The sequence below is a fragment of the Mercenaria mercenaria genome, chromosome 13 (genome assembly GCF_021730395.1).
Source record: "Mercenaria mercenaria strain notata chromosome 13, MADL_Memer_1, whole genome shotgun sequence".
Lineage (NCBI taxonomy): Eukaryota > Metazoa > Mollusca > Bivalvia > Venerida > Veneridae > Mercenaria > Mercenaria mercenaria.
The window spans coordinates 60,939,933-60,953,905 of NC_069373.1; the positions used below are offsets into that span (position 1 = coordinate 60,939,933).

General features: G+C 35.1%; 1 protein-coding gene across 1 annotated transcript; it reads left to right on the top strand.

Annotated features, from left to right (window-relative positions):
- Positions 1–13,038: 13,038 nt before the first annotated feature.
- On the top strand, positions 13,039–13,721 carry LOC123530282 (transmembrane protein 183-like; the record flags this gene model as incomplete). Its single annotated transcript, XM_045311052.2, has 1 exon — positions 13,039–13,721. A coding segment is annotated over one exon (636 nt), but the record flags the coding sequence as incomplete, so codon positions are not given.
- Between the last annotated feature and the right edge of the window lie 252 nt (positions 13,722–13,973).

The window sequence follows — 13,973 nt, forward strand, 5'->3', positions numbered from 1 at the left end:
TGAAATTTATTTCATAACAAGACAGACCTGACGCTGTAATTACCCTTTACTTGTAATTGACTTACTGAATGAAACCTAACGAGATACTAAACATCAATGAAAGCTTCTTAATGAACATGTTGAGATCAATTTCTGTCAGATCATAGTATAAAAAGCGCTAACTGGAAATAGATATTATGCATATATAAACATTGAATTAAGTAATTTGATTTATTACTTACAATCAAAAGCCATTATTGCATTATCACTTCCATCAACACAAATAACCATTGTTCTTTCCTGACTAGCCATTGAAAAGTTAATCTAGCCGATAAACGTAATGTCCAAACTATCTCTATACAAAGCTAGCGTTCGAGTAAAAACAAATGCAATGAATGAGGCGTGAGTGGCTAGCCGATCAATACACTCGACCTGGAAGCAGAAGATGAGACTGCAAATCAAAATCACATGTCTTCTACCGTCCATCAATAAACTGATCACCTGTTCGGTAACTACTTACTCGGACGCAATGATCAGGTATTCATTGGAATTATAACATAAGGTAATCTTCCGGCAATAATTCATAAACCTTGATTGGATGCCATAAGATATATTGCTTATACACAGTTAACATGAAATATAGCGTATGATATCTTTTGGCATCTGGGGCGTGTAATACTTACCAGACGAAATGCCAGTTCGGAACAGAGACAATACTGCAATATTTCAAAAGGAAGAACTTTAATCAAATTGCAAAGATACGAGCGAAACTGTACTAAGATGGCATTTCATGCCTTGTGAATTTTTGTTCGCTGAATTCTTCAAAGATTTGTATCTTTCTTACTATATTCAGAAAGTAAGGTACATAAAAATAAAAACGTGGAAAACCACAGGTCGCCCAAGACGACATAAACGAAAATGTTGCAGGCTCGGTTTGATTGAGCCTGTCTATGGATATCTAATAAAATCAAGCAAAAATCAACCATTGCAAGTATAAAAAGACATCTTTCCTGAAAGAGAATGAGATGTCTCACCTAGCTTACAGCGTGGAGTAATCACTATACACAAATGTTTTAATTGCATAATATACACTTTTCCTTGAAGCAAATGACGTTTTTTTTTTAATTTTCATCATATTTTTGAAGGGCAGATCCTTGTGTTGTTTTCTTTTATATTCATTTAATAAAACACTCGTGTAATATTCTATTTATCATAAATTAGTTTTCATTTTGCTGAAGAATTGAATTTTCTTCTATCGTTACCAAATGTAGGCTTGCACCCGCATTCATCAACGTTTTAAATCTGAAATGCTCTAACATTGTCAAGCTAGCACAGAGATTATTGAAACTGTGCACGGGTTTTTTCTTCTGTTGCTACAGACAGCTCTGCACAATGTCATTTGTATTGTTATGACAACTTAAATATTTGCCATGTTTGACTTAAAGCGTTGATAAATATAGACCCAAACCATTTTGACCAACGTCTTAACTGTAAACTACGACACTATACTAGTATGAAACCAATAATATGGCATGCCCTTTTTAGCTCACCTGTCACAAAGTGACAAGATGAGCTTTTGTGATCGCGCGGCGTCCTGCGTCCGTCAGTCCGTAAACTTTTCCTTGTGACCTCTCTAGAGGTCACTTTTTTGTGGGATCTTTATGAAATGTGGTCAGAATGTTCATCTTGATGATATCTAGGTCAAGTTCGAAACTGGGTCACGTGCCGTCAAAAACTAGGTCAGTAGGTCTAAAAATAGAAAAACCTTGTGACCTCTCTAGAGGCCATATTTTTCACAAGATCTTCATGAAAATTGGTCAGAATGTTCACCTTGATGATATGTAGGTCAAGTTCGAAACTGGGTCATGTGCCGTCAAAAACTAGGTCAGTAGGTCTAAAAATAGAAAAACCTTGTGACCTCTCTAGAGTCCATACATTTCACAAGATCTTCATGAAAATTGGCCAGAACGTTCATCTTGATGATATCTAGGTCAAGTTCGAAACTGGGTCACGTGCCTTCAAAAACTAGGTCAGTAGGTCAAGTTCGAAATTGGCTCACGTGCGGTCAAAAACTAAGTCAGTAGGTCTAAAAATAGAAAAACCTTGTGACATCCCTAGAGGTCATATATTTCATGAGATCTTCATGAAAATTGGTCAGAATGTTCACTTTGATGATATCTAGGTCAAGTTTGAAAGTGGGCCACGTGCCTTGAAAAACTAGGTCAGTAGGTCAAAAAATAGAAAAACCTTGTGACCTCTCTAGAGGCCATATTTTTCATGGGATCTGTATGAAAATTGGTCTGAATGTTTATCTTGATGATATCTATGTCAAGTTCGAAAGTGGGTCACGTGCCCTCAAAATTAGGTCAGTAGGTCAAATAATAGAAAAACCTTGTGACCTCTCTAAAGGCCATATTTTTCATGGGATCTGTATGAAAATTGGTCTGAATGTTCAACTTGATGATATCTAGGTCAAGTTCGAAACAGGGTCATGTGCGGCCAAAAACTAGGTCAGTAGGTCTAAAAATAGAAAAACCTTGTGACCTCTCTAGAGGCCATACTTGTGAATGGATCTCCATAAAAATTTGTCAAAATGTTCATCTTGATGATATCTAGATAAAATTTGAAAGTGGATCACGTGCCATCAAAAAGTAGGTCAGTAGGTCAGATAATGAAAAAACGTTTTGACCTCTCTAGAGGCCATATTTTTCATGGGATCTGTATGAAAGTTGGTCTGAATGTTTATCTTGATGATATATAGGTCAAGTTTGAAACTGGGTTAACTGCAGTAAAAAACTAGGTCAGTAGGTCTTAAAATAGGAAAACCTTGTGGCCTCTCCAGAGGCCATACCCTTGAATGGATCTTCATGAAAATTGGTCAGAATGTTCATCTTGATGATATCTAGATCAAATTTGAAACTGGGTCACGTGCCGTCAAAAACTAGGTCAGTAGGTCAAATAATAAAAAGACCTTGTGACCTCTCTAGAGGCCATACTTTTCATGGGATCTGTATAAAAATTGGTCTGAATGTTCATCTTGATGATATCTAGGTAAAATTTGAAACTGGGTCAACTGCGGACAAAAACTACGTCAGTAGGTCTAAAATTAGAAAAATCTTTTGACCTCTCTAGAGGCCATATTTTTCAATGGATCTTCATGAAAATTGATCTGAATGTTCAACTTAATGATATCTAGGGCAATTTCGAAACTGGGTCACGTGCTGTCAAAAACTAGGCCAGTAGATACAAAAATAGAAAACCCTTGTGACCTCTCTAGAGGCCATACTTTTCATGAGATCTTCATGAAAATTAGTGAGAATGTTCACCTTGATGATATCTACGTAAAGTTCAAAATAGGGTCACGTACCTTCGAAAACTAGGTCAATAGTTCAAGTAATAGAAAAAACCTTGTGACCTCTCTAGAGACCATATTTTTCAACGGATCTTCATGAAAATTGGTCAGAATTTTTATCTTGATATTATCTAGGTCAAGTTTAAAACTGGGTCACATGAGCTCAAAAACTAGGTCACTGTCAAATAAAAGAAAAAACGACATCATACTCAAAACTGGGTTATGTGGGAACAGGTGAGCGATTCAGGACCATCATGGTCCTCTTGTCTATTAGAATTCCGCTTGACCTGAAGGTAGGGGGTGTGAGGGGTGTTGCACATTTCATTAAGTCTCTCGAACAGACTCAATGAAACCAAGGCTGTTGAGATGTTGACTTGTTTGGTTGCGTTCTATGCTTCCAAAGGGTTTTTTAAACTCTGTAACAACAGTGGTCTTCAAGTGCATTGTGGCGACTGTAAAAGTCTCCCCTCGCTTAGACTTAGTGTTGTTATAGTTGTTTATGTTATTTTCTCTTGTCCTTCCGGATCGAGGAGAAAAATCTCTTTGTTTTTCGTAATAGAATTCCAGTTAAGCCGGTGCTTGGAGCGTGTAGGATGTTTAAGAAGAAATTCAATCAAACTACATCTGCTATTAAATTGTTTGGTTGCGTTGTATTTTTCAAAAAAAGTCTTTCATAGACTTTATCAACTATTCTAATATGCTTTTCTCTGTTAAAACACTCTTACGATAGAATAATTTCACGTTAACGTGCGGTGACGTCAATGTTTTTGTTGCGACCAAGAAAGAGCGCTTCTATATTTTACCTACTGTTTTATAATAAGGGCATATTAGAATCGAAATAATTTATAGCAAAAAGTTTAAACACTTTACACTCGGGCGGTAATACGTCGTACAAATAATTTTATACCTATTGTACCGAAAGAAGCCTAACATATTAAAGTCCAAACACTTTGTAACTATTTGGACTACGCTGGGACTCTACCTGCAATTTTCTAGTTAATAATGAAAATTCATCGTTCCACTTTAAGGTCTTATTGTATACCTAAATTGAAATAATTTATTCAAAGATAATATAGTAATAGCGTTATACGATATCTTAAGAACTATATACTTACAATTATTCCATTAGATAAGTATCCAGGGAAACATAATGAAAGGGGAATATTATACAATATGTTTGTCATGGCATTTCTTCTATATAACATTTTAAGGGAGGCCACACTACCATACTTACGGTGCAACCTGTGTCAGTTTTTAAACACCTTTTACAGATTGCCTTACATTAGAAACAAAGAAAAACAAGGTATTGCAAGTGAAAGTTCTTATGAACGTCCGATTCGTTAGGACAGACGAATTAAAAATAACAAAGAAATTCCATTTCAAACATTCGACGGTGATGTACAGTCACCACGTTCTGTTCCAAAATAACACATTATCTTTTTTTAACATAGTACGAAATGAATTTTTTTAAATCTCATTTGTCCGTTCGTCATTTCATTTGCAAATATACGCAAGATCATTATATGTGTATATTTAAAATAACAAAAATGAATACAATATAGCGGGGTATGATTTATATGCTGGAAAGTGTACGGTAAAATAACAGTATAGTAAATATAATGTCTCGTTGATAGCGTGATGTTAACACATATAATACCTATAAATCGATGTAAATGATGCATAGGAAATTCAACATTTTGTAATTTGTGAAAAGATCAAATACTTATATTAGCTTGTTTAATTGTTTAATTGTTTGTTTGTTTTGGGTTTAACGCCATTTTTCAACAATATTTCAATTATGTAACGGCGGGCAGTTAACCTAACCTAACCAGTATTCCTGGATTCTGAACCAGTACCAACCTGTTCTCCGCAAGTAACTGCCAACTTCTCCGCATAAATCAGGGGTGGAGGACCAATGATTTGAAACACAATGTCTATTATCAAATCGTGACGGAGAACAAACGCCTCGCCCAGGGCTCGAACTCGCGACCCCGCGATCCATCGATCTGCGCTCTCCTTATTGAGCTAACCGGGCGGGCTTGTTTAATAGTATGTGTTGACAACATGAAATGGATGCGTCCTCGCTCTTGCGCGGGAATCACTTCTTTGTGGATTAGGACAAAGGACTTGTTTATCATGAAACGGAAGAATTAAAAACATTCTGCATAAATACCTTTATTATCAGTTTCTGTATCAGCATACCAATATGACTTGTTAATCTCCAGTTAAATGATATTGACCTTGACCTCTGATCTAGTAACCTCAAAAATAATTGGGGTCATCTACTATGAAAGTCGTATCGCCCTATGAAGTTGAAGGTTCTTGGTCAAATGTTTCTTCAGTTATTGATCGAAAATGAAGTATGACAGGCGGATAGCCCCTGTGACCTTAACCTTTGATGAAGTGACCCCCCCCACCCCCCAAAAAATATATAAGTGGGGCATTCTACTCGCTAAGACCTATCACCCTATGACGTTTGAAGGTTCTAGGTCAAATGTTTCTCATGTTTCTTATCCGAAATGGATTTCCATGTTCTGGTCCATTTGACCTTGACCTTTAATAAAGTGACCACAAAATCAATAGAGGCCATTTACTTTGCATGTTCAATCATCCTATGAAGTGTCAACATTCTGGGTCAACTGGTTCTCAAGTTATTGATCGGAAATGGTTTTCCATGTTCAGGCCACTGTGACCTTGATCTTTTATTTTATCAGAATGACCCCAAAATTGAGATCATCAGCTCTGCATATCCAACCATCCTATGAAGTTTCAATATTCTGGGTCAAGTGGTTCTCAAGTTATTGCTCGGAAATGTTTTTTCATGTTCAGGCCCCTGTGACATTGACCTTTGATGGAGTGCCCTAAAAACAATAGGGGTCCTCTACTTCATAAGCCCTGCCACCCTGTGAAGTTTGAAGGTTATAAAGCTATTACCCTGAAGCCTAACTTAAAATCAGTACAATTGCTTTCGTAATCAGTGTATGTGCAATAAATAATATTTCGGTTATGACATTCATCATCCGCTAACCATAATTATGTACGTCAGTTTCGGGACAGGCAAATTTTTTCTAAAAATATGATAAAACATTACGGTATTGGTTTTCTCTTAGAAAAAATTATACCTCAGTAACAAAAACTAACCATATGAAACATAAAATGAAATGGTAATTACAAGCAGAATATTTTCATTTTCTCGTGTATTAACAATACGATTTAGAAAAAAAGCAAGAACAGATTATCAGTAGGAATAGACAAAGTCCAAAGAACGAAACTCATTCAAAGCTAAGCCTTATGCATTGATGTGTACATTATGGAACACAATTTAAAATAACTTACTCTTTATAATGTTCCAAATGAACAGCACAGTGTACACAAAATGTTTTGCATGAACGTCGCCGAAAACAAGATGATTTTGAATATAAAAACATCTTACTAAAATTTATTTCAGAAGGAGAAAGCATCAGCTTTATGGTTTGAATAAAACTATTCAATTAGATAACTGGACAAAAATAAGGCTATAATGATAAGGATAATTTTAACCTAATCGGTTAAGTTCCGTGAAGGCTATTTTGAGCACATCAAAGGCAGCTTAGATTTTGTCGTACATACGTTTTTCTTGTACAACAAATATAAGCAAACATTGTATTCGTTAAAAAGTAAAGGGGGTATAAATGCTACTGAACTAATTATTGTTGAATTATACTGAAACGAGTTATACTTCGCGATATATAGTCCTGTAAAATGATTCCTGCAACATTTTACATCTTCCATGTTTAGAGACTATTCTACCATGAACAAAGTCATACAGATGATCAAAAACAAAGAAAATATCAAACAGGGAATGCCATGTTCCAAAAACGCAGCCTCCCCAAAACGAAACCCCACGCAGACGTGCACACTACAAACACACACACACACACACACACGCGCGTACAAAGCAAACACACGAGGACAAAACGAACAAATAAAGGAACACAGTGGGGCACCGCCTTGGAAAGGTCAGTGGCAAAAACACCACTGGGGAGCTTAAACCGGTTTATGGTGCGCACCCAACCTCACTCTTATCCCCACCATGTTCCAAAGACACGGGACAGTGTAAATAAAAGTAATCCCCGCCAGGTGAATCTCTAACACACGTAATGGAAACAAAAAGGCATGGCATGTAAAACACAAAAATGCTTCTTTATAAATACAAAATGTATATAAAAAGCAAACCTTAAGAATCAAAAACGTATATACTCAATGCCTTTGCAGAAGACAGAGCAACAAGATAAACATCCATAAGGGCCCGACGAAACAGGCCGGAAGACAGGTATCAAAACAGTTCAGTCCTAGTGGGATTTAAAAACTGCTTATCATAGAGTCCTCCCCCTCTTCCGTCAGACACAAAGAGGAAAGCGTAGGGTCCAACTGTAAACGGGTTGAACACTAAACATGCGGTATGCCTCAAAACAGTTGGGTCGTAAACTCTTTTAATAAAACGTTTTATAATTTTACCAAATACAGTTCAAATCAAATATATACTGGCATCAAATATATACTGTAAGTAACAGTAATCTCAACAGTTAAATCCCTTGCATACAGCATGATATGTAACATAGATTATATGTACTCAGAATATGTATTCATTTTTACAAAATATGCTTTATATGTGTATAACCATAGGTTAATCAAACAAAAATTGCGTACAAAAGTATTAATAGGCAATCAAGAAGCACGTCGGAAAGATATATCTTCAATTTTCCCCCAGTTTTGGACACAATGATGCTGTGTAAATCAGCAATTGGTTCGTGATGAATTGAGATGATTAAACACTAGACTTGAGATTAAGTCTTTCAGGAAATTGTTTTACATGTGCTTAAGACATGCATTTATGACGTCAAAATGCTTTATATGGTATTCTCCTAAAATGTCTGAAATACAATTACCGCCTTTGGTTCTCTAAGTCAAAGCAAACATTATTGAGAGACATTAATTACTAATTTCTATAGTATTTACAGCACAGACACTATTTTACTGGAGAAGGAAGGTATATTTGAACGAATGACGCATTTATGACTTTTGTAGGAGTGTTTAAAATATTGCAGTGACTTTGTTATGTGTGATAACGAGCACGTTGAAAAATTCATTCTATAATTGTATCGGCATGACGTTAAACCCAGCAAAACAAACAAAAAGCAATCATTAAACTTCATCAGCAGTAAGTTACAATAGAAAAGCTTCACTGCATCAGCCACATCATCTAGGAACCTGATTAATGTTTAGATATCTATCTCCTTTTGCCTGAAAGTGAATGCTTAATCTTTCCTGAAGCTCATTCAATATTTCCCAAAATGTCGTACACGTCCTGATACTTCGCAAGTTTCTGCTCCTTATGATTCCCTTTTTATGTGGTCTGTCATAATAATCTGGCAATGTTTTCAAATATGCATTAAATGAATAGCATCGTTTCAGTTTTACTGGAATGAAGCCTTCCTAATCATGACAGACGTTTTTTATCTGTATAGAATTGGTGCCTTAAACTGAACAATACGATGTGATCTACTTTTTTTCTGTAACAATTATAACATTTTTTGGGCAAAGATTTTGCTATTTATTTGCTTACTGCTTATAACATTCAAAATAAGTTATCATTTAAGCATTATTAATTAAATAGACAAATTCTTAAAGAAGAAAGGCATAATGTTCATTTTAAATTATGTTTCAATGCATTAAAAAAGGTATATTATCAATGTACCTGTTACTGATTTTCTGTCAGACCTTATTTATTACTGTAACTGCGAATCAATCAGGGATATGGTAATTTCGCGCTGGACAAAGGCCTTAATAAGACTTTCTGGAAGACTTCTTACAGCTGTAATAAACTTTTACATATTTTATTACGGGTTCGACAGATTGAATTCCCATGATGTTCTTTACGTAGGCACAAACGTAATAATCATGCTATACCATGCGTTATAGTAAATATTGACACGGACAATTAGGGAATGCAATTGTTTACTTCTAAAACAAAATTGAGCCTTCTTAAAAATCTACGATATATCATGTGTAGTTAAAACTTTTACCTCTAGAATATTACAGTGTACTACAATGTGTCATTTTTTACATTGATCGAAATATTTAATTTCATCTTTGAACAGGTAAAACAGACTGGATCATACAGTTCATAAAGGTCGCTAGAGAGAATAAAATATCTCACCAACATACCGGCATGTGTATTTCCGTGATTGAGTGAACCCTGTCACTGATTTGTTGAAAACTGACATGTTTCAATTCTATTACATTTTAATATGGCAGAGCCTCGCAATATTCAACTGGTTTATTCTTTTGTTTCTTTTCTTTTGTAGTGTTTAACGTCGCATCGACAGAATTATTGGTCATATTGCGACGCCCATCCATTTCATCTCGAGTGTACAACTGGGTAGAGCCACTGACCTTCAGTAAGCAAGCTGGTTGAAATGAAGATTTCAATGCCCAGAGTGAGGCTTGAACCCACATCGGTAAGGGGCAGGTGATCCTAAGTCAGCGACCTCTATCGCTCGGCCATGGAGGCCGCTTTCAATTGGTTTAAAACATTCAACATGAAAATACACTAATGTAATTGTCTAGTTGTTTCTAAAACAAAAAGTCTAATTCTGTAAAATCTATGAGTTACCTGTTTTTAAAACGGATAACTGTAATGTAATATTTTGATACTGATCGAAATGTTTTATTAAATCTCCAGATAAAACAAAACCAACCATAGAGCTTATAAAGTAAAAGGATTTGATTAGGTTCAGTGATTCGTGCGAAAAATAAAGTATCACTATTCACATGTTTGGTGGAACTAAGCCCGTTCTTAAAATGTAATCAGTATATGTTTCGTTCTGTGGAAGGCCGTACGTACTATAATGTTATAACTGAAGTTTATTGGAAAACATTTGTGGTCTCTAACAAAATGATGAAATGAAATAGAACTATATGTCGTATGTGTGTCTTTTTAACATCATTAGATGTCTGGCGTCAATTTCTGTTATGCTCATCTATTTCTCGAACTGATATTAAAATGTGTTGCAATGTCCGTATTTCAAAATTTATTATTACAATAAAAAGAAAATTCATTTGTTTTAAAATACTGAACGATGAATGTGTATAATATTGTTCAAGTTGATTAGATAACTCAAGTAGGGCTTTATTTATTCTGGCTCCCTAGCTGTATTATTATTTTTATAGATACCGCAAACATATTGTAAGTAAGTTTTAAGCCTCTATGATAACATATTTTATCTAATGGCTAAACCATACCTATGTTCGGAGCCAGGGGCAATAATAAATGCCAATATAGAAACAACCTGTTTGAATTTCTTCCACTGTTAATGAAGAAAACTTGTATATGAAAAACATAACAGAGCAAACACAGGGAGTGGAGCTAGTCTAGGCTTTATTTTACAGACATATATCTGTTTTTGAATTTCACATAAATCTCAAATTTATTTGAATAAACGGTAAAGAGTTTTTTCATGGCCATTCTAATAAGTTCAGGATATCTTCTCATAGATCAGTTAGATTGTCTGAACCAGACAACACACTTCTTAAGTGCGAGAACTTGTTTTTATTGTGACGTCTTAGAAGATCAATACCATTGAAAAAAAAATATATATGCCAAAATCTAATAAATTTTAAAAATCTGAAAATGTATGCATGATAAAGTATTGGGGAAAATTTGTTAACATTGCTTTGAACTAAGGAAAGAAATCAAAAATACCTTGCAGTAACATTAGTTATCATATTTTCATTAGTTATATTTTCTTTTCTCAATATATTTTGCATTATAAATGTACTGAATTATACCACTTGGTGTGTACGTTCTCTTCGCGCATGTACCAAACATTTCTTATGACGTGTGACAAAAGTAATAGCCTATCAATTTCCAAACGGAACAGACACCATATTGCTATAGCTCAATTAAACGGTAATTGCTTTTTGACCTTGTGTTTCGTTTTGACACGATCAACATTATTATATACTCGTACATACAATATGTACACGAATGTAAATATTACCCTATAGTATATAACATATTTAAAGGACAAATGCTACCAGTTTTACTCATTTATTACGAAAAAAATATCATAATAATCATATTAAACGATAGAGGAAGTTTGTCTTTTTTTTCAGTCAAAAATCATTGACGCTGAGTAATTGATTATGTTTTTGACCAGCAATAATTGATTGCGTTTCGATGTATACAGGTTATTAGGCTGGTCGGCTACCAAAGATAGTTTGCAGTCAAATTACTTTATGTCACGTTCTCATCATTACTTAATTTACACGGTTTGTCCCTATTATGCACCTGTCAATATTTTGCTCGACCGGGGGTGGGGGGGGGGGGGGGCGGCGGGCATACACGGGACTTTAGACAGAAGACCGTTCCCGACAGGGGGAAATTTGACAATCAATATTGTCCACGGGTCCCGGGAATTAGAATTTGGCCGACATTTACATCCCGGGACTCGGGAATTTCGACACCGTATTATCAAAAGGGGAGAAACCTCGTCTGAAGACCGAAAGACAACGGCGAAATTTCTATTGGCAGTGGCTAGAGAACCGGAATCGGTTCCCTAAACAGCGAACTTATTCGTCCGGAACCGGTTCTCTAGCTAAAGTATCGTGCATAGACAAGGGAACCGGAATTTAACTTCTATGCATAAGTGAGTGAGTTGGGTTTTACGGCGAATCGACACAAAACGGTCATATATCGCCGAGTAGAAGTCATATTGCAAACGCCAACTGTGAAGCATAAACATTGATGTAAAAATGTAGAGCATACCCAAAACATCCATGTAAAAATGTAAAGAACACTATGAGTAATGTAAAACATATCTAAAAACATCCATGTAAAAATGTAAAGCATATCTAAAAACAGTTATGTAAAAATGTATATACGTGTGTGTTAAAATATCAGCTGCAAACATAATAATATTGCAAGATGTAACAAAAATATGAAATGTTAGATTTTTTATATATTCCTATCTGCTTTAAAAACGATAAAATATTTCCGACTGAAACGTTTTCATATAACTCTTTCAAAGATTGAACGTCATAATATGTACCGCGCTGTGTAGCAAAGTCCACACAGTCGATTAGAATATGTTTAATAATTAGCGGTGTTTGACATGGTACACATTCGGTCTATGCATAAAGCTGCCGAAATTCACTTTGTTTCTTTTGGTAAGTATTATGCATGTTATTATCTTAATAAATCTAACATTTCAATTTTCAGCAAGCAATGCCCTTTCATTTATCTGTGTATACCGTGTCTCCAAAAGTGTACTCGCCGCATACTGTCCGCCATATTGGAATGATAAATAAACTAGTACGAATGAATGCGGAAATAGTCAGCATTGGAGCAAGTCGAAATAAACTTGAAATTTAAAGTTAAAAGGTATAAAACAATAAAGGAAACATTTAAAACAAATTAAGTAATTTCTGTTAATTAGTATTGATCACATATCTTTGGTTCTCATGGCGCGGCTCATGTAGTAATATTTTGAGATATTGTTTTCACATTTATTTTATACAGACTGAAATTTTCTTTTGGGTTACCTTTTCAAATATCTAAAGTTTAAACAAAGTGTTAGTGTTTCTTTTGGTATTTTCGTCTTTGCCATACATATTGCTGTTGTACTGGAGGTTTAATATAATTTACAAGTAAGATCTTGCAGTAATTTGAAATTTTTCTCTACAGGTATTTCTATAACGCAACAAACATTCTAGATGATCTTCGACCAGAGTCGTTAGATTGCATTCATGGACTCCAAGCAAGAACAATAAAAATGTTACATTACTTGTATCCTCCACTAGATGCACGCACCAAGACAACAGTACCATTTGAGAACGAGCCACATTGTCTAGTCGGACATCGTTGTTTACTAACTTGGCATAAGAAAGTGAAAAATGTTTGGAGTTTTTATTTCAAGTTCAGAAAGGGAGACAACATTGACTTAAGCAGCAATCAAAGACGAGGCCTAAAATCTCGGAACTTTGAGAAATGGCATCAGGATTTATTCTACAATCCAGATAATAACTGCTCCATATTGGAAGTCACGTGTCCTGGTTTCACTTCCTTACCAATTGTTATGGGACAGATATTGAACGGAGTTTATCTCAACGTCAGCTCTGGAAGCATGCGGTACCATAGACTGAAACTTGTTATGGATACGAATTACAGAACAACCACAAAAAAGAATCAGATGAGCATGTATGAACTTGTCCTTGACCCAGTTTTAAAGGTCAGGATATATCCCTGGTGGCATCCTAGCTTTATGGAAACACAGTCTATGTTTCTGCTCAATGAAACTTAATGTAGATTAGTTGTATAATTAAAAAAAATCATGCATCAAAGTGAAAAGACATTCTTCTTCTTTGCCCAAAGAAACAGACTTGTTGTGTAGGATAACTTTGTTTCTAGGGACTGTTTAAAGTTACCAAATGATGATTTTTATGGAGAGGTATGCTTTTATTTAAACAAGAATACAGTCAGTATTAATGCCTAGTTAAACTAATTTTAGACTTGTTTTCCATGGGAAGATTATATTAGCTTACTTGGAATTTCTGTAATGTTTAAGTTAGTAAGAAATTATGTCCACTATTAACATCATGG